This window comes from Micropterus salmoides, unplaced genomic scaffold (assembly GCF_014851395.1).
Source record: "Micropterus salmoides isolate LMB-PRFRI ecotype aquatic unplaced genomic scaffold, ASM1485139v1 Ms_hic_scaffold_1, whole genome shotgun sequence".
Classification (NCBI taxonomy): domain Eukaryota; kingdom Metazoa; phylum Chordata; class Actinopteri; order Centrarchiformes; family Centrarchidae; genus Micropterus; species Micropterus salmoides.
The window spans coordinates 27,198,727-27,218,152 of NW_024040040.1; the positions used below are offsets into that span (position 1 = coordinate 27,198,727).

At 40.7% G+C, this 19,426-nt stretch overlaps 1 protein-coding gene across 1 annotated transcript; it reads left to right on the top strand.

Annotated features, from left to right (window-relative positions):
- Positions 1-1,866: 1,866 nt before the first annotated feature.
- LOC119905933 (cytochrome c-type heme lyase) lies at positions 1,867-12,694 on the top strand. Its single transcript, XM_038723349.1, has 8 exons — positions 1,867-1,981; positions 3,017-3,134; positions 3,250-3,297; positions 3,616-3,749; positions 4,099-4,247; positions 9,675-9,794; positions 10,016-10,102; positions 11,297-12,694. Exons 2-8 carry the CDS (start codon positions 3,026-3,028, stop codon positions 11,493-11,495), a joined length of 846 nt encoding a protein of 281 aa, XP_038579277.1. The 5' UTR covers positions 1,867-1,981; positions 3,017-3,025; the 3' UTR covers positions 11,496-12,694.
- The last annotated feature ends 6,732 nt before the right edge of the window (positions 12,695-19,426 follow it).

Here is a 19,426-nt window from a genome sequence, read left to right on the forward strand (position 1 = left end):
GAGAAATTTAAACACAACTTACACTGTATGTATTTTTAACTACCTGGTTCCCATTCTAATGTGAACTTGACCAACCTTGAGAGCCACACACAGGTCTAGTGTGTGGCAGCTGAGACTGTCTTCCATGGAGATGTTCTTATGGGACGCTATAGAGATATTTTGTATACTGGACTGTTACAGGAAATCATAAAATCAATCATCTTCCACAACCACCTCATTATAAAAAAAGCATTTCTACTTATTGTATTCCACCTGCGTCAACAGCGTCAGTCCAATAAACCTGAACCACCTCAAGCTGCTGAAGTCCCCTGTGTCCCCTGCCTACTTTACAGTAACATATAGGTTATAGGCCTACAGTGTGTTCTTGATATACTCTTTTCATAACTGTTAGCTGTAAAACAGATTAATTTCATGACACAATCTAAAAATGGGTGGTTGTTTGGCGCCCTCTTGTGGCCAGACACCACCACTGCATTGTAACCCAAGGAGTAATTAATACATGAAATAGATGCGAATTTGGTGTTGTTTTAAAGTACCGTTGGTTAAAAATGGTATTGTACATTTAATTTCGGTTTCTATACTTTAAGTAATTGTTAAACTAACAATCTTGGCCCCAAATAGTGTCTAATATGATCTAATTGGTGTTACATCATAGGCAAAGGAGTTTCTTTTATTTGTTTCCATACGTATCCTTCACAAACTCCACTGTCTAAGAAACCAGTATTGAAAAATGGCAATTATCGGCTAACCTTCAATAAGGAAGAAGGTTATTTCATTGTTATTGTATTGGACTGCATTCTGAGTGGATAGGTTGAGTGGATTGGGCAGCAAGATGTGCCCCGTCTTCTTTTCCTAGGAGTATTTTTCATTTTGAGAACTCATTTAGCTATTTGAAATCTGAGGTTATAGAATTTTGTGTGATGGCGTATCTGGCTTACAAAGCTGTTAGACTCAATGGCTATACAAGCTCTGAAGCAGGACAGAATTATGGAGGTGGCTTTCAGTAAAGCTAAAGTAGTAATATGGAGCAATGTCATGACTGCTTGGCAAAAACATTGGGATGAAGGAAATAAAGGATGTCATCTTTTATGATGGCTAGAAAATAAAGAAAAAAGTGGTTGGAATGAAAACAATAGGGAAAATGTCCAGAGAGTAAACAGTCATATCAAGGCTGTGGTTAGGACACATATGGTTAAATAAAACAATGAGACGATAAATAAAACAATTAGACAATAAAACAATGGGGAAACATCCATCAGGACTGTGTGAATGTGGCTTAGATGAAGAAACACAATGATGTGTATAAAACATATAGAGAAAAGCTAAAGATGGAACTAAAGAAATGTTGGGATGGAGTACTGAATGTTAAGAATTTATTTAGCATTGAGGTTTTAAATGAAACTGGAGAGAATTTAAGTTTTTTTTCCTGAGGGAAACATAGTAGGCTGCAGTAATGCACCTTAAACGTTAGCTGCAACCCGCCAATAAAAAGAAGAAGAAGAAGAAAAAGAAGAAGAAGATGCACCACTGAGACAGTCGAACACATCATGTTACACTGTCAGAAGTATGAGAAAAAACTTTTTATATACAGTCTATGGGAAAAAAGGAGTGAACTATACTAAAACCTTAAAATAAAAGAATACTTTTTGATTTAATAGAAATTCTAAGAAAGAACTCAAGAGACAAGTGCAATAGAATTGTTTTTCATTATCTTAGAGTAAACAATATGATTGAGAGGATTTGTCCCCCCCCCCCTTTGTTTGTTTTGTTAAAATAAGTTGTTTTGTAAAATAAGTAGTCATTCTGATCCACACTCCATACCAGATGGTGGCGATAATGCACCATTTAGTTGTGTGCCAACCGCCAATAAAATTCCAAAAAGAAGAAGATTCCCCACTGTTGCACAACATGCGTCTGTCCCACGTTGACATTGGGATAGTAACCTGACCGAAGAACACCTCTCAGCTGACGTCTCTAACAGGTTAGTTAACATGAGTTAATATTTCTGCACCCTGCTGTAGATTATACGATTAGACATAAAGGAATAGAGGCGTCCTGAATTCATTATTAACCTGCCTTGCTAAAAAGATGTTAGTTCTAAAAGCTAAGAACATGTCAAAATGTCAGCTAACGTTAGCATCGCAGCTAGGTAGTGTGGCTAACGGTGAATGAAAGTAGCTAATGATAGTAGCTAGCTACTTAGCCAGTCGTCAGACTGTTTTGCCATTTCGTTTGTCTATTCTTTTAATTCTGTTTGGATCGCAACATAAATCGGAGACGGGACGTCGTCTGGAACCAGGATAATAGGTAAAGTTAGCGTTACAGTTAGCCAGGTGTAGATGTAAAGAAGCTTCGATGCTAACATTAACCGGGAGGTTAGTCAAGGAGAACTCCTCGAAGAATAAAGTATCAGCGACTCTGCCGGTTTACATAAAATGTTAAAGTGTTATGCCATAAGAGCTTATTTCAAATGTAAACTTTTGACTTAACGTTACACGTTCATCATCACGTTAGCTAACGTTACGCTCATGTTCTGTAACTGCTGTGTTGTTAACATAACGTCATTTCAGTGATGCTCCTGTTTGCCTTGTGCTAAGCCATCTGAGTTGTGACTGTCTTTGAGGTGTACACCCCCCTCAAACGGCTGCCTTTGCTAAGATAACTGGACTGATTCAGTAAACTAGAAAGTGTGTTGTCGAAGTGAGCTCTTAGATCTGTGAGGTGAGAATTTATTTCCATAAAGCAGTTTCATGTCTGCCTTCATGGATGTGGGCAGAGTATTATTTAGATATTTGTGCCCAATTAGTATTTAATACAGGGCTGTTGTTGTACAAGTACTCCAACCTGTGAGGCAGACCAAGCATTCAGGCCAGCCTTCAGTACTGACAGTTTTAGATTCTATTGAGGTTCAGTACCTCCTGGCTCCAGTGATCACCGCTAGTTATCCTTGCCCGTGCATCTGGCATAAACTCTAGTGACTGTCTTTATGTTTTATGTGTGTTTGTTTCCACATCAGACAGACAGGATGGGAGCCTCCTTGTCCACACCTACTGCTCCTACAGTTAACGCAGAGGCCATGATGGCCGCCCCTCCTCAGGGCTGCCCCATGCACCAAGAAGCCCAGGCCGTCAAAGGTGCTGCTGCGGGAGGGATTAGCTATTATATCATGCTATCTTATTTCATTTTTAATAATGGTTGTTAAAATTGTGTTGGCATGTTGTAATGTTTGTCTTTATGTGCCTTTCTTAGCGTCTCCACCTTCAGAGTGTCCCATGCATCAGGCTCAGCCTGTAAAAGGTATCACTGCCCTGCAGGCCTGTTAAATTATTTGTAGCATGCCTATACCGCTTAAGCAAATCTATTTCCTTGAAACACTGATGAATAAGTTACAGGTTATTAAGATTTGTTGACACAAACACAATTGTTGTAAAGCTTTCCTTTGTTGTATTTGCCAATTAAACATTATACAAGTGTAGCAGATTTTCTTTTCTTGACTGTTGTTTTGCATATTTTAAGGTACATAGTATTGTATTGTTGAAATCATCGAAAGTTATAGTACTGGCCAGGGTTTTGTAGCCTTTTTATGCCTCAATCAGGTGTTTTTGCTTCCTGTAGCGTCTCCTCCATCAGAGTGTCCCATGCACCAAGCAGAGGCAGGTCCAGCTCACCAGGAACGGGCCTATGAGTTCGTGGAGTGTCCCATGAAAGCTGCAGCCGGCATGAATAGTGACATCGACCCAGCAAATATGGTATGTGCACCACTTTAGTGTAGGAAGAGAGGGAGTGGTAGATGGGGAAGAGAGTGACTGTATGAAAGCCAAATATAAAATGTATAAATAACAAAAGTATCATGCAGTTTTTAAAATATTGTCTTTTGACTAAAGTATCATTTGCACAGGATTGCAATTTTCAAAACAAGAAAATAAAAATCATGCAGTACCTTACATTTTCTTCTGAGTCTGTTCTCTCCTGAATGAGTTATGTCCTTGAACTCTGTTGTCATAAACCATAAAACACCACAAATTCACTCTGTCACATTTTAAAGATGAAAGTGTGGATCGTGTTGATGAACTTGCTTACCTCCCTTTGTGTGTACAGATGCCTCCTCCTAATCAAATTCCAGCTCCAGACCAGCCCTTTGAGCTGTCCATCTCCAGAGAGGAGTCCACCATTCCTCGTCACAACACAGAGAAGAAATGGGTTTACCCGTCTGAGCAGATGTTCTGGAACGCCATGCTGCGGAAAGGGTCAGTCCATAACTGTATGGCTTTCTTCTGCCAGCTCACCAGATGTGTGTGCAGAAATATAGCACAGACTGTAGGTTTTCCAGTGTGTCCGCTAATAACTCTACCCACAAAATGTAAATCTAGCCCCCACTAGATTTACAGTACTTATTATCCCCCAATAATAAGTACTGTTAGGCCCGGATCAGACAGAACGTGTTTTTTGCAGTGAGAAGTGACAGCGCACTGTCTGATCGGAGCCTTAGCCTGCCAGTCTCCACGTCTAACTGTGCTTTCAGACCAAAAGCGAAGCGAGCGTTCGGGACGGTGAGTTTACATACAAAGTCAGTGCAAAGACGCGTAGAGCCACAATTTCCTGTCGGGCGGTGCGAAGGCCTTTGCGTGAGTTGAAAATTTCTGACTCGAGCGAATTTTCGCGGGTTCTAATCGTCTTCTCGCGTTGTGTGTGAACACTTGCAGTGAATGTACTCACGCAAGTAAAGCGCCGCGAGGATTAAATTCGCATTTGGTCTGAAAGCACTATAATCATACCTATGGCTGTACTATTAAGTAGAAAGAGAGGAAAGCATACATTCAAGATTATGGTCACTATGCACAGTTCCGGCTATATAAATACACCTAGGCTAAAGACTAGGGATGTGAGATTAAAATGTGGCGATATTTCTTCTGGGTAAAAGCTATCTCACGAGAGTCGTGCAGTTGACATTTTTCACTTAATTGACCTTTAGGGCCAGCTGTGCAATTGAAGGGTTATGGCATACATGACAGTTTTTGCTTTACTACATGTACAGTTACAGTGGCTCTGTGCACCGGTAGTGAGAGTGACAGCTTGTGGTGGTTGATACAGGGCTGGAACAGCAGACTGATGCTCATGGGAAGGAACACTGTAATAGACACATTTGGCTGATGCCATGGCAAATTGTACAGTGTGTTTGTTGAGTTGAACAAATTGGAAAACCAAAACACTTCCCTAACTCTTCCAAACAGAAAATGTAAATACTTGAAGATTTGTGAAAGATTTTTATGTCTGTATTTTAAGGTTCGGTGTGTAATATTTCTGAGCATCTATTGACAGAAATGTGATCCATAACTGTGTTTTCAGTGGTGTATTAAAGACCTTACATAATAAACTGCGGGCACTCCCTTCTATGGAGGTTGCTGTATTTTGTCGTCATGTTTCTACAGTAGCCGACAACGAACAAACAGCGCTACAGATCGCGTTTCGTCATCACGGCGTTCTTCTTCTGCTTGTGTAATTCTGGCAGTGTAGACGCCCGTCACTACATTGAATACGTACAAAGAAGAAGAAGAGGGAATAATAATAGTAATAAACAGTCTCCAAGTAGTCCTCTGGTTTATTGGAAGTAAGAAGAGAATTTGGGCAAACAAACGAGCACACATGTTATTTAGCACGAGAGCCGACAGCATGTGGATCTTTATACTGTGAAGCCAGAGGAGTCGGACAGATGCAGACAGCTGACGGAAAAAATCAGGAATGTTGTGGATTTTCCCAGATGGAAGGCTATATAATGTGGGACAGATGTTTTCAAAGCGGTGCTGAAGTTGTCTGTTTTCTGCTGGACAGGTAATTAACTTAAGTTTGTCAGACTTTAGCGATGCAAATGAAAGCTGTTGTTTGATAGCTTTAGCTAGAAGCTGGCCATAATCACCGAGAGATGTGAGGTGTCTCCCCTGTCAGTGGTGAGAAATATGTAGTTAGATTAATTTCATGTTGCCTACTTATTCTCCGGGCTGTGGTTTGGCTGATCAGTAATTGGCATTAAAATGTTAGCTTATAGCATGGAAGCAGTCAGCCAGCTAAACTTTTACTGCCCTGGAAGGAAAAACATGTAGCTGGATTAATTTAACGTCGCCTAGTTACTCTCCAGCCTGTGGTTTGGCATTGCCAGTTACGTTTGGCAGTAAAACGGCAGCTTCCAGTATCAAAGCTCAGATCAGCCAGCTAAACTTTTACTGCACTTTTAGAAAAAATACGTAGTTGGATTGTAATTTAATGTAGTTATTCTACAGCGCTCTGTTATGGCTTTGTTACGAGACTGAAATGTGCCGTTACCTTCCTGAGACAAACCGCTGATGAATATTAACATTATTGGCAATAAAGCTGTAACAGCAGGGAAGCTCAGATCAGCAGCTAAAATTGTTGAATACTGCCCTGGTGGAAAACATGTATTTATTTTACTGCTAATAGTGACATATAACGTGACCGTTTGCCTATCAATAATGAATACTTCACAAATTTGCATTATTAATATTTGATATTGCTTCCCCACTGTGCACACAAATGTGTAATTTGTACTTTGTGCTTGTCCTGTTTTCTGTCAGTGGTCATACTTGATGCACTAGATGTGATAGTGTTTGAGATGTTCTTCATTTACTTTGGTATGTTAGTCCAGATGAGCCAACCCTCCCAAGATGTAAAATACTGTATTACAGGAGTATGAGACATCATCTAGCACTTCATTTCTTCATGTGGCTGTTGATGATTTTACATGATTTATATAATTTCTCAACACATCTATCTAAAGAAACCTAATTTCTTGATTGGCAAAGTCTTCTATCTCATAGATGACATCTTTTGTCCTGTCTCAGGCACCGTAGCTATACAACGCGCTTGGATAGGGGAGGGGGAGTTGAAATTCTTGTAATTTGCAACCCTCACCACTAGATGTCACTAGAACTTACACACTCGACCTTTAACTGTTGCGTAGCAAGAATGTAGCTGTATATGTATGTGTACAGCTATAGGGAACCCTGTATTTTGTAATAAAAACATTTAAATAGATTGGTGGAGGAACGAGCACTGAGAAGATAGGTGTATTGGATGTTCTTTTTGCCTTTTTTGAAAGTTGTGCTTAGACATGGATACAGTTACCAGACGATGATTTCCGACTGAGGAAAGGGTGAGTAGATGATGCTTTTTTCCCACCGTTTGGACCTTTCAGATTAACGTGAGGGTTCACATTTATATAAGCGATTAGATTTGGTGTTCTTGTCTTTTCTTCACAACTCACAGACCACAGAAATACACAAGTCATCTTGATCTGATTTAAGAAACATACGAGCACTAATTAATGATACAACTAATATTGATAAGACTCAAACCAAATGAACCTGAAAATAAAGAGTGCACTTTACTTTTGTATTTGTTTTGCATAATTTGGTATTATTTGTTAATTGTAACAACTGTTATTGGGATATTTGGGACCAGCCCTAAAATACACATATACCTAAAGTACTTTGCTTCTAAGACTTAGAACTAGTTTGACTCTATTCTCATGTTCCTTGAATTAAAAATGGTGTGTTTTGAAATGAATGCATTTTTAATATCCGTCCCTCCATCCGTCGTCAACTGCTTATCCTGCGTACAGGGTTGTGGGGGGCTGGAGCCAATCCCAGCTGACATTGGGCGAACGGCGGGCTACACCCTGGAAAGGTCGCCAGTCCATTGCAGGGCCACACATTGACAAACAACCACTCACGCTCACACCAAAGGACAATTTAGAGTCACCAATCAACCTTGGCCGCATGTCTTTGGACTTGGGCTGAAATGATTCATCAATTAAATCGATTAATAAAATGCATCAACACAAATTCTTTGCATCAATGCTTCATTTAATCCATGTAATTTTACAGCACAGAAATTTATTACTGTCGCACATCGCGCTTTTCCTGTGAACAGGACGTATAATGCCGCTGTTTGCACAGTGGAGGAAAACAGCGAGGGACAAAAAAGAAAGTGTCCAAAGTATGGGATTATTTCAAGATAAAGAAAACAACTCTGTAATGTTACCATCCGTCCACCGTAAAACGAAACTTATGTCGCCTGGGCAACAGCACGAAAGCACCTTATCAGAAAGCGCCGCCGCCGCTGCTGCTATCGAAGCTTAGAATACTACAATCATCGTTAGCTTCAGCCCTACTTTGGACGGTGGGAGGAAGCTGGAGCACCCGGAGAGAACCCACACAGACACGAGGAGAACATGCAAACATTTTTAAAATATGAATCTTAAATGCTTAGCATATACCATGGACATTAAAAAGGCAATCACTTATTAATAAATTACTGTTTTACTTCCTTTTTGTCAGTGGGCTGTAGCCTCACTTAGAAAGAAGCCCACACCTGTTTTCTCTGTTGCTTGGAACAGCCACTATTCTGCTTTTTTTTTTTTTTTTTTTTAAACCTGTCCTGCCCAGCAGCCTGGTATAGAGTATAATGACCTGGATACCATATTGTGCCAGACAGATTTTACTTTAACAAGAGAGTATTAAAATACTCCTTTGTCTGTTTTATTATTTATTTAATTATGTATTGATTTGTCACCGGGCCGGACAGGGGGGCAGACACGGGGATGGGGGGGCACAAACAGACAGCACAGAGAAAGGACAACACCTGTAAGAGAAGGGGGAAAGGGGGATGGAGGGTGGGGACAACAGGGAAAAGCTGTGGGAAACACCAATTGCAGAAAGCAACGAAACCTGCTATAGAACAGAGAGGGGGGCTTGGGGAGGAGAAAAACACAACAAACAAACACAAACAAAAAAACAATAAAAATAATAATAATAGTAAAAGACAACCAGCCGAACAGCAGCAATAAACAGCTGACATATTAATGACATATTAAGACAACTAAGAGAACAATGAAAACAAGAAACAGTCACACACACTAAATAAGCAACACAACACAGCCACGAGAGCTGGAATAATAATTAATTTAAATAAGTAACTGAAAGAAAGGCATCAGGAATAATTCTACCAGGGACAACCTAAGTTTGTTTGTGTCTGTGTGTGTCTGTGTGCGTGTGGGTGAATGTGTCTGTATGTGTGTGTGTACGTGTGTGCGCATAAGCCTGTTAAAGAATGTAGTTGTTAGAGAGAGTGGGACGCCACGACTGTAACAGGCAGGCAAGAACCCCAGTAGCCAATAGGGGTGGAAGAAAGAAAAAGAATAAATCAAATTTTAAAAAAACAACAAAGACTCCCAGATGCACCGCGATGCAAACGCAGAAGACCCCGACCCAAATGCCAGTTGACAACGTAATGCTGACGGAACGCAAGAAGCATCACTATTCTGCTTTTAATGTGGAGGCACCGGGTCAGACAGGCGAGCTAACGCTGATGTATCACGTCAGCTAAATCCAGTAAATTTACCGTTATCATTTAACGAGCATGGATGAGTTCAACCTGCAGCTGATAAAAATGTAACAGTATCGTTGCAGTGGGAGTTTACCTGAGTTTCCAGCATGTTGTGTGAAGCGGTCTCCCGGTGAGTCTGTATGTAGTCTCTTTCATACTGCTTTATTTTCCGGAGGATTGTGCCAATATGCCAGCTCGCTGTGCTGGAGGAAAGTTACGGTTATGGAGCTGACAGGGGTGTTTGATTTGATTAACAGTCAGTCTTTGTGCTGCAGGTGGCGCTGGCGTGATGATGACCTTGCACCTAAAGATATGACCAACATTATTAAAATCCACAACACGAACAACGAGCAGGCCTGGCAGGAGATCCTGAAATGGGAGGCCCTGCATGCACGGTGAGTAAAAGAACAAAGCCTACAGCTTTCCATTCAGTTTCTAACCATTTTGAGACTAATGTAGAATTGTTACTTCTTCACTGAAAGGCAGATGTTTTTACAAATATACAATAACAAGCTTTCCATGGAAACAACAGTAGCATGAAATAGAAACCCATGTTCTCTACGTACTGACTGAAGTTTTGAGTGATTTGAGTGATTTATCTTGTGTCTGCTTGCAGTGAATGTCCATGTGGGCCCACCTTGAAGAGGTTTGGTGGTAAAGCCAAAGAGTACTCGCCGAGGGCTCGCGTCCGCCACTGGATGGGGTGAGCTTTATCTATAGACGAGAAGAAAGCGCTGTGAGTGACAGGAGGCGGTGCTGTGTGGGCACTGCAGCGGGGGGGTTTCAGCTCGCTGTCGGGGAGAATACTGTGGAAAAGGAATATTAAAACCTTTTGAAATATTCAGAATAGACAAGTATAAGAGAGTCAATATTTTTGACATGTACTGCAACAATGCATTCTTTGTGAACTGTTCCCATTAAATTGTATTATAGTATTTTAATAACTTGCTGTTGTAATAGGTAGGTAGATTTATTTTGTCATAATATATCAGGTTATATAGTGAAATTGAGTTTGTAACTCCCTTCTGCTACATAGCAGGCAATATACATTAATAAAGAATCAATTGTGAAAAATGGTAAACGGAAATAAACTATGATCAGTGGAGCAGAGCTGAGGATGAATTAGAGTTTAAGAGTCTGATAGCTTGGGGGGGGGGGCTGTTCTGCAGTCTGATGGTGTGGCAGCAGAAACTCTGTGCTTTGGTCGCTGTGATTGGTCGGTTCACGTAAAGTGAGATTGACAAGCTACTTTATTCACACAGCTGCATGAGACAGGTGAGCATCATGTAGCACTAGGGATGGGTATCACTACTCGATACTTTTATGGTATCGACCGAAACAGCCCAGTATCAAGTAGAATTGAAACGTCTCCAGTCAAACCAGTACTTCATTCAAAACTTTTTGTAACCAGATTGAGTCAAAAAAATGAGTTGTCTGTATGGTATTGCTTGCAGCCAAACACGCAAGCAACACACCAAAAGAAAGAGAACAGCACGCCTTTTTTTCCCTTATGTGGCTGCACCATAAACTGTATTAAAAAAAGGCCTGCAGGCGCTGTGTCCATGTGTGATTTTAACAGCTGCTCATCTTCGGCTGTGGTCTCAGGCATGTTCGTCGCTGTTGCAAGTTTAGTACTACCGAATCTGTGATTCCGAACTTGTTTTCTGCATCATGGAAATCATACAGCCCTACTTTATTTACCAACCTCTTTCTGCCATTTAATTGGTGGAAAGCATCACTCCTTGTGTACAGCCACATCTTGCTGCCATTAGTGACTTCCAGTGTGCAGAATTGCCCAATGCAGCTTTAAAGTACCAGATACCAGCTTCCCATATCTTTTTTTTTTTTAAATTAATTCATTTCTTTCATGCTTCTGCCTTCTACCTCTCCTCATTAGCTACGAGCTGCCTTTTGACCGCCACGACTGGATTGTTGACCGCTGTGGGAAGGAGGTCCGCTACGTCATCGATTACTATGACGGTGAAATCAACAAAGACACCTACCAGTTCTCGATCCTGGATGTACGCCCCGCGTACGACTCTTTAGAGGCTGTCTGGGACCGCATGAAGGTTGCCTGGTGGCGCTGGACCTCCTAAAGGACTCGGACACATACCCAGGTGACTGTGTGAATACAGTCCCACGCATACAAGGACTGTGAAACTGGCGTTCCCTGTTTCAGCTCTTTCCAAGATGTGTGCTGCTGTGAAAAGAAACCATAAACTCACGAAGAAAAAGAAATTGACTTAGACTGTGTTAGTTACAGCAGTACCTCACTCAGTTACGCTGTATGAAGCTTCATATGCTAATCAAATTGGTTTCAGTGGAAAATATCATTTTTGGGTTTGCGTTGAAATTCACAGGTGTTCACCGCATGTTTGTCACACGTGGCTCATACTGTCTCTGGGAATCTGTTCAGCTGTATTAACTCTGTTCCCACTTAAAAATATAAAGAAGAGCTTACTTAAAGGAACACTCCATCAATTTTACATTTACAATTTACAATTAAGTTCATCGTGAGGAATACTACTCAACTTGAAAAAAACGGTTGTATGTTTTCTTTGGTCAAGTCTGAGAAGCCAGAAGTTGTGTTTTTAAAATGCACGGTCATTCACCAGGCAGGGAGGGTTGAAAGAAAGATGCTTTTGTGTTGCATTAAGGGAAATGTAGAATCCAGCATTGTTGGCTCTTATACTAGAAATGTCAAGATACCTCAACCACGTTACATTTAAGGAAATGGAAACTAAATGGCTAGAGTACATGATTTGTCCACATATCTCAACTGTTTTTTTAATCTGCTGAGACTTAATGATGTTTCAGTACACCAATGTTGCTTCTGCTCATCTCATTTGGTCTTTGAATCAAGTCATCATTCTTTGGAAACAAAGATTTACCACAAACCCAAATTCCATGACGGAAACTTGTGGTTGTGATGTGTATCATAACCACTAGGCCTACTTAGACACCTCAGTTTAAATTTTTTTTCTGTGAGGTTCTTTTCTGTCATATTTTCCCTTTGAACTGCCAGCCTGGTAACTTTGGCTTACATATGTATGCACAGCCGACACACTTTGTGTTCCAAAAATGCTCCCAGTCTATAACCTATGATGTTGGTATGTAAGATTAGTTGTGCTTATATTCAGGTTTTAATTTATTTGTTTATGAATGAATGTAGACTTCTGTGTGCAGAATCTTGATGCTTTTGTTCCCAGAAAGTGTTCTTGTATCTAAAAATGATTTTACTAGCTTTAGTGGTCAATTAAATTATCAATAAAGATGGTCATCTTTTGCATCTGCATTTCTCTTGGAAATGTCAGTTTTTACGTGCACTACATGGCCAAAACCTGGCTGTACGGACTTGCTCCACATGTTCATTAGTGAGTTCTATCACTGATGGCTTTTCAGTTCATCCCAGAGGTGTTGGATGAAGTCAGGGCCCGTATTTGTCAAGCCTCTCAGAATTACTCATAAGAAAACTGCTAAGAACCGACTGAAGAGTAAAAAAATCTTGGCTCAAAGCTGTGCTTAAAAGTTAGTTATCAAGCATCTCAGTTCTAATTTTAGTGAAGTGTAGGACTAAATCTTAAGTGTCAGTCTTCACAACACTTTGCTGTGCTGCAAACAGGATTTTGGTGTAGGCGAGGACCAATCACTGAGTAGATATCCTTATTTAAGAATATTCTCAGATAAATTCACATTGAATGGTGAAATTCCTAAGAGGAGTTTATATTTAACAGACGTTGGACAATTAAGAACTTTTAAGAGAATACATTATGTACATAGGCTACGGACACATTGGAAATGAAAGATAAAAACACTGATCTTTCAATGAGTGCCATCAGTTGCACCTATGACTCCTGGAAAGCAGGCTATTTGCATGAATTGTGTTTGCTCCTGTTGATTAAGCAGGGTGTTGATAGGAAGTCGATACGCATGACAGTGTGTGGAGCTGTAGGTGCCATAATTGTTTTCATGACAGTTTGGCTTATTGATGGTTGTGATGGCTCTCAATCATCAGCATTGCTGCGTTTGTCCTGTGGCAAATAAACAAAGCAAACAACCTTCAATTTAGCTGAAAACTTGCTGCTGCGTAAAGTCAGATGACATCCCTCACCAACTCGCTGACAAAGATTATGCCTGCGCTGTCCGACCCCGTCTAATTAAGTGCACGTCGTCAAATAATTCAGAAACATTCTTCCTCTCCTGAAAGATGTGCGCATCACTCTGTCTCCACAGCGCCATCACAAGCCCTAACCACCTGAGAGACCTCTGGAACTGTCTTAAATAACTGGGAGAGTGAGAGTGCTTCTCCGCTTTAAGAAATTTGATAACTTGCTTTTATACTTAAGTTTGAAAGTAGGACTTAAGACTAAAACGGCACTTGAGAAGCTTGATCAATACCAGCCCTGAGATCTGTGCAGATCAGTCACAATGTGAAAAAGTGCGTTGTTAGCACCAGAACCAGACAGAGATTGAAGGCTCAGGAAACCTTTTGGAGGTGTTTTGAGTTAATCAGCTGATTAGAGCTCTTCTCGGGTCACATTTCTGTATTATAAATTCTTTACTCTAAAATTCGAATAGTTTTGAGATACTGGAGTTTTGATTTCCATGAGCTCTAATCATCAAGATTAAAATTAAAAAAATGTAACAGAATTTTTTTTTTAAACAAAATGTGCAAATGTGCTCTATAGATGATGGCTTTTTTTCATCCCCACGCACGCGCTTCCATCAGGCTCAACATACTCTTGAGTTGACTGAACTTATTCTGATCGGCCTTTCTGAAACGGAAATCTTTGACAAAGTTTGACAGCTCAGAGTTCAGGTTTACACTCAGAGTTTGTTGAACCTGCTTTCTGAAACAGGGCACTCTGTGGTGATATTTACAGAAACCCGACAGTTCCCACCAAGAGCAAGCACTAACAAATGCAATATACAATATGTCAGAGGTCACACGGGTTAAGTGTCTTGCTCAGGGACACATTAGTGTATTACAGTGGACGTGAACCCAGGTCTCTCAGACCAAAGCCATGCATCTTATCCACTACCCTATCACCACCCTTTAAGAACTTCTCACTCCTTCAAACATCAGATTCATTTATTTAATGCTCACCATGTTTCAAACATTGTTCTCAATTAGCTTTGTAAAGCAATGAAATGAAAAATCCATTCATGCCTTAAAAAGTGCTCCAATAGTGGTGAAAGACTGAATCTCAACCTTTACTGAAAATGCACCTCATTACCTGCCCAGATAGCAAAAGGTGGGCGCTATATAAGAAACAAATGAAACCCAAAGTTATAAGAAACAAATTCATAGTAAACTAATAAATACCAAAAATATGCTCATAATATTTTATATTAATATTATTTTAACTGCTGCAACAGGCAACAGACTTAGGAGTGTGGTAGGACTGCAAACCCTGAAGTTACATCGCTTATGTCAAATCCTGCTTTGTAGAACAGGCCCTTAAAATTGAACATAGGTGTGCTAGAGGCAACATGACATTAACATAAACAACCTTAAACTAAAAGTATCAAATATGACCCCTGAAAATGTCTTATTTCCAAGAAAATAACATTAACTAGAGCTCTCTCTAATTGTTGGATTGTGCTACTTGGTCTGTGTTTGCACTTAAATGGCCTAAAGCAACAAAACAAACAAACAAAAAAATAAAGATAATAAAGATATTTTGAGGCAGGTATGTGGAACACACTAGTCTGAATGGATAGTTTTCATTTATTTATTTAAAATAAACCTGATTTGCGAAGTTAACCTGGCTGAACTGATCGTTTTCCTTAATGAAACACATTTGGACAAAGCCTGAATGATGCAGTTTTGAAGCTGAACACAAGAGGGAGGTGTTTCACTAGAATTGGCGATCTTGGTTTGTAGTGGAAGAGCACAATAAAAACATCCCACATGAACAAAAAAAGCAAATTTTCTGTCATGAGTCCCCTGCTTTTATTTTTGTCATTTTGTTTGATGGATCACATTAGACTCCACACTCCCTCGCAGATAATTACGTCCTCTTCGTGACTTCATTCACTTCACAAATCTGAAGGAATATTCTTCTATCTTACCGTGTACACATTATTTCCCCTGTAAAATCTTTATTTTACAGACTTGGTGTAAGCACAGGCCTACATGTTTTGAATATATTGTGGTTTTGCAGCTTATGCTAATACTATGTGTATTATACATGATTCACGTATGCAAATGTATGTTGTATGTGTTGCACTCAGAAATGTAATTGATATATTATCCATGGAAAAAAATCAGTGGTAGTCAGGCTTAGTTATAGTTGAATGAAAGTACTGTTGTGGTTGCTGTTGATGCCTTCAGACATATTGAATGTCATCAGGATGTTGTTTCTTTGCCACCTATTTGTGCTTGTGAGACACACATTTGTTATTGTCATTGTTATTTCTCTTTTTTATCGTTCTGGTTAAGTTCATTTGACTTCATTTCAGTACCATGCATTGGTAAAATAGTCTGGTGCAAAATAAGGCAGAGTAACCTCCGTATGCATTCCTCACTTCACGTGGGCTAACAGTGTTAGAAGTTACAATGTCATGTTTATAAGGATTTACACAAGCCTCATATTGTTACAGTAGATTTATGAAAGATTATGCAAAGGCTTGAATGTAACGAATGAAGGTGAAAATGAATTTTTTGCTTGAGGGTTGTATTTGGCCCACAGGGCCCACCATTGCTTTATGGGTAAAAGTAAAAGCACTTAGCTATTTAGAAACTAGGGCAATCATTTAAATGCATTTGTTTGTTATTAAATCAAGGAATGTTTTAGTTTGACTGAGCCCTAACACCGGAGAGGACTGAACTGTTGACTGCTGTCAGAAAAAACACAGGGCCGTACAGAAAAGCCCTAATGTGTACAGTAGTTAATGAGTTTTTTAAAATATGTATTTTTTATCTCTTATTTACTACTTTCTTCAATTTATCACATGTGGTCATGGTCTGATTTATTTTCTCAGATACACCGCTAGTAGGTGAGACACATTACAGTGGGGGAAATGAGTATTTGACCCTTTGCTGATTTTGCAGGTTTGCCCACTTACAAAGAATGCAACAATCTACAATTTTAATCATATGTACATTCTAACAGTGAAAGACAGAATCCCAAAGAAAATTCCAGAAAATCACATCATATGAATTTATTAAAATTGATAACCATCTGATGAGGAAAAACAAGTATATGACCCCCTGGACAAACAGCAAGTATTCTGGCTCCTACAAGCCAGTTAGTCTTTCTTTAAGACACAGCCCCAATCCCAACCAATTATCTACATCAAATACACCTGCCTCACCTCGTTACCTGTATAAAAGACACCTGTCAACACCCAAACAACCAGCATCCAACATCACCACCATGGGCAAGACCAAAGAGCTTTCTACGGACATCAGGGACAAGATTGTTGATCTGCACAAGGCTGGGATGGGCTACAAGAGAATCGGAAAGCAACTTGGAGAGAAAAGATCAACTGTCGGTGCAGTTATCAGGAAATGGAAGAAGCACCACACCACCGCCAACCTCCCTCGGTCTGGGCCTCCACACAAGATCTCGCCTCGTGGGGTGTCCCTGATCATGCGAACGGTGAGGAATCATCAGAAAACCACAAGGGGGGAACTGATGAATCAACTGAAGGCAGCTGGGACCACAGTTACAAAAGAAACGGTTGGTAACACACTACGCCGTCATGGATTGAAATCCTGCAGCGCACGCAAGGTCCCCCTGCTCAAGAAGAAACATGTACAGGCCCGCATGAAGTTCGCCATTCACCACCTGGACGACTCAGAAGAGGCCTGGAAGAAGGTGATGTGGTCAGATGAGACCAAAATAGAACTTTTTGGCCTCAACTCAACTCGTCGTGTTTGGAGGGCAAAGAACACCGAGTACAACCCAAAGAACACCATCCCCACCGTCAAGCATGGTGGTGGCAACATCATGCTTTGGGGGTGCTTTTCAGCCAAGGGGACGGGACAACTCCATCGTATTGAGGGGAGGATGGACGGGGCCATGTATCGTGGAATTCTGGACCAACATCTCCTTCCCTCAGTGAGAGAGCTGAAGATGGGTCGAGGATGGGTGTTTCAGCACGACAACGACCCTAAGCACACCGCCAAAGCAACAAAAGAGTGGCTGAAGAAGAAGCACATCAAGGTTCTGGAGTGGTCTAGCCAGTCTCCAGACCTGAATCCAATTGAAAATCTTTGGAGGGAGCTTAAAATTCGAGTTGCCAGGCGACAACCTCGGAACCTGAATGATTTGGAGGCTGTCTGCAGGGAGGAGTGGGCCAACATCCCTGCCGAAATGTGCACAAACCTTGTCACCAACTATAAAAACCGTTTGACATCTGTGCTGGCCAATAATGGCTTTTCTACAAAATATTAACATGCTGTTTGTCCAGGGGGTCAAATACTTGTTTTTCCTCATCAGATGGTTATCAATTTTTATAAAATCATATGATGTGATTTTCTGGAATTTTCTTTGGGATTCTGTCTTTCACTGTTAGAATGTACATATGATTAAAATTATAGATCGTTGCATTCTTTGTAAGTGGGCAAACCTGCAAAATCAGCAAGGGGTCAAATACTTATTTCCCCCACTGTATGAGCTACTGCATGTCCTCATGTGCTATAGATCTCAGCCTCTAGTGGTTCAAGAACTTAATGACGTTTCTGTTGTCAATAAAATAAGCTGTATATGTGTTGGGATGTGCTCAGTTTACCTTTACAGAGGTAGATGGAATTGAAACTAGTGAGTCTGGGTTCACTGTGTGTTAAGACACCAGCTCTTTCTTCATCTTTCTCAATCTGCAATTTCGTCTATTCTTGCATTCCTTTGACTTGTAAAACATCATTCACGGCCCAAGTGCCGGACCGGATGTTTTTTTTTTTCCTCCAGCCCTTTTATCAGGGGTGCTGGGGGAGCTGACGTGTGAACTTAGGTAGACAAATATTTTTCACATCATCCAGTGGTGATGGTAATAATTATCATCCTGGAACTGCTGTTGTTTGAGAAAATGTAGATTTTGAATATGTGGTTAATTCATCAATATAATGCCAACATGAAAATTTGCTCTTTGTCCTCGAATTTCTGATTAGCTGTGGGTCATTCATGTAGGTAGATAGAGCAAGAGCTGAATGCACCATGAGGGTGGCAAACACAACATGTCTTGTGGCTGCTGCATTGCATTCTGGTCTATTCAGGCTCCTGCCAGTGGTGAAGCTGGTCTCTCTGTCCCTTGACTTATAGATTCCTGCCTGTATGATTGTTGAACGTCAGGGCAGGACAAAAACATCTCTCTTTAAATCTAAAGGAGCCTGACACCTGACATTTACCTTCCATGTTGAAGACAACATGATGTCTCAACATGACGTCTCACTGGCCAGTCATCCGTAGCAATAAGGACAAAATGGATCCAGGATGCATCATACATCGGCAGTTCTTCTGGCTGTATTTCTCCTTTAAATACATGTCTGTGTGGGTCGACCATGGAGAAATGCGTATGTTGCCTGAAATAATGTGCATGTTGATTTCCCATGTGTTTCAGGGAGGCCAGATAGCTGCATAGCACACAGCAGATGTCAAAACAGCCCCTGGCATTCTGTCTGAAAGTCAGATATTTTATCATATCTGCTCTCTGCAGTCCCCATTTCCATACCAAAGACGGGCCTTTCCAGCGCTGTGTCTGCCACCGGCCACCCACTACCCCAGCTCTGTCCACGTGTCCGCTCACTATCAGCATCAGAAATCATCTTGTTATAGGGGGAGGCCGCTCTGTTTGCGGTTTTACATCGACAGGGCGTGTTTGCTGGCTTATCTGCTAATCAGTGTGAACATGCAGTCATTCATGTGTGTGTGGGTGTTGGGACCCAATGTCAATTCTCAAATGTGACTGCTTGAGCTATTATGTCAGTTCTGTATCGATTTGCAACAGTTTGAAGTGGAGAGGCCTACGTTTGCTTTCAGGTAAATTATTATGATTTGGACATGCTCCTTTAAATGAAGCC

Bases quoted from the DNA above. Each gene is read 5' to 3' on its own strand.
- LOC119905933 (XM_038723349.1), top strand. From the start codon at position 3,026: ATGGGAGCCTCCTTGTCCACACCTACTGCTCCTACAGTTAACGCAGAG. The intron at 3,298-3,615 runs GTATCACTGCCC...TGCTTCCTGTAG, and splicing joins TCAGGCTCAGCCTGTAAAAG to CGTCTCCTCCATCAGAGTGT. The intron at 10,103-11,296 runs GTGAGCTTTATC...TCTCCTCATTAG, and splicing joins CGCGTCCGCCACTGGATGGG to CTACGAGCTGCCTTTTGACC.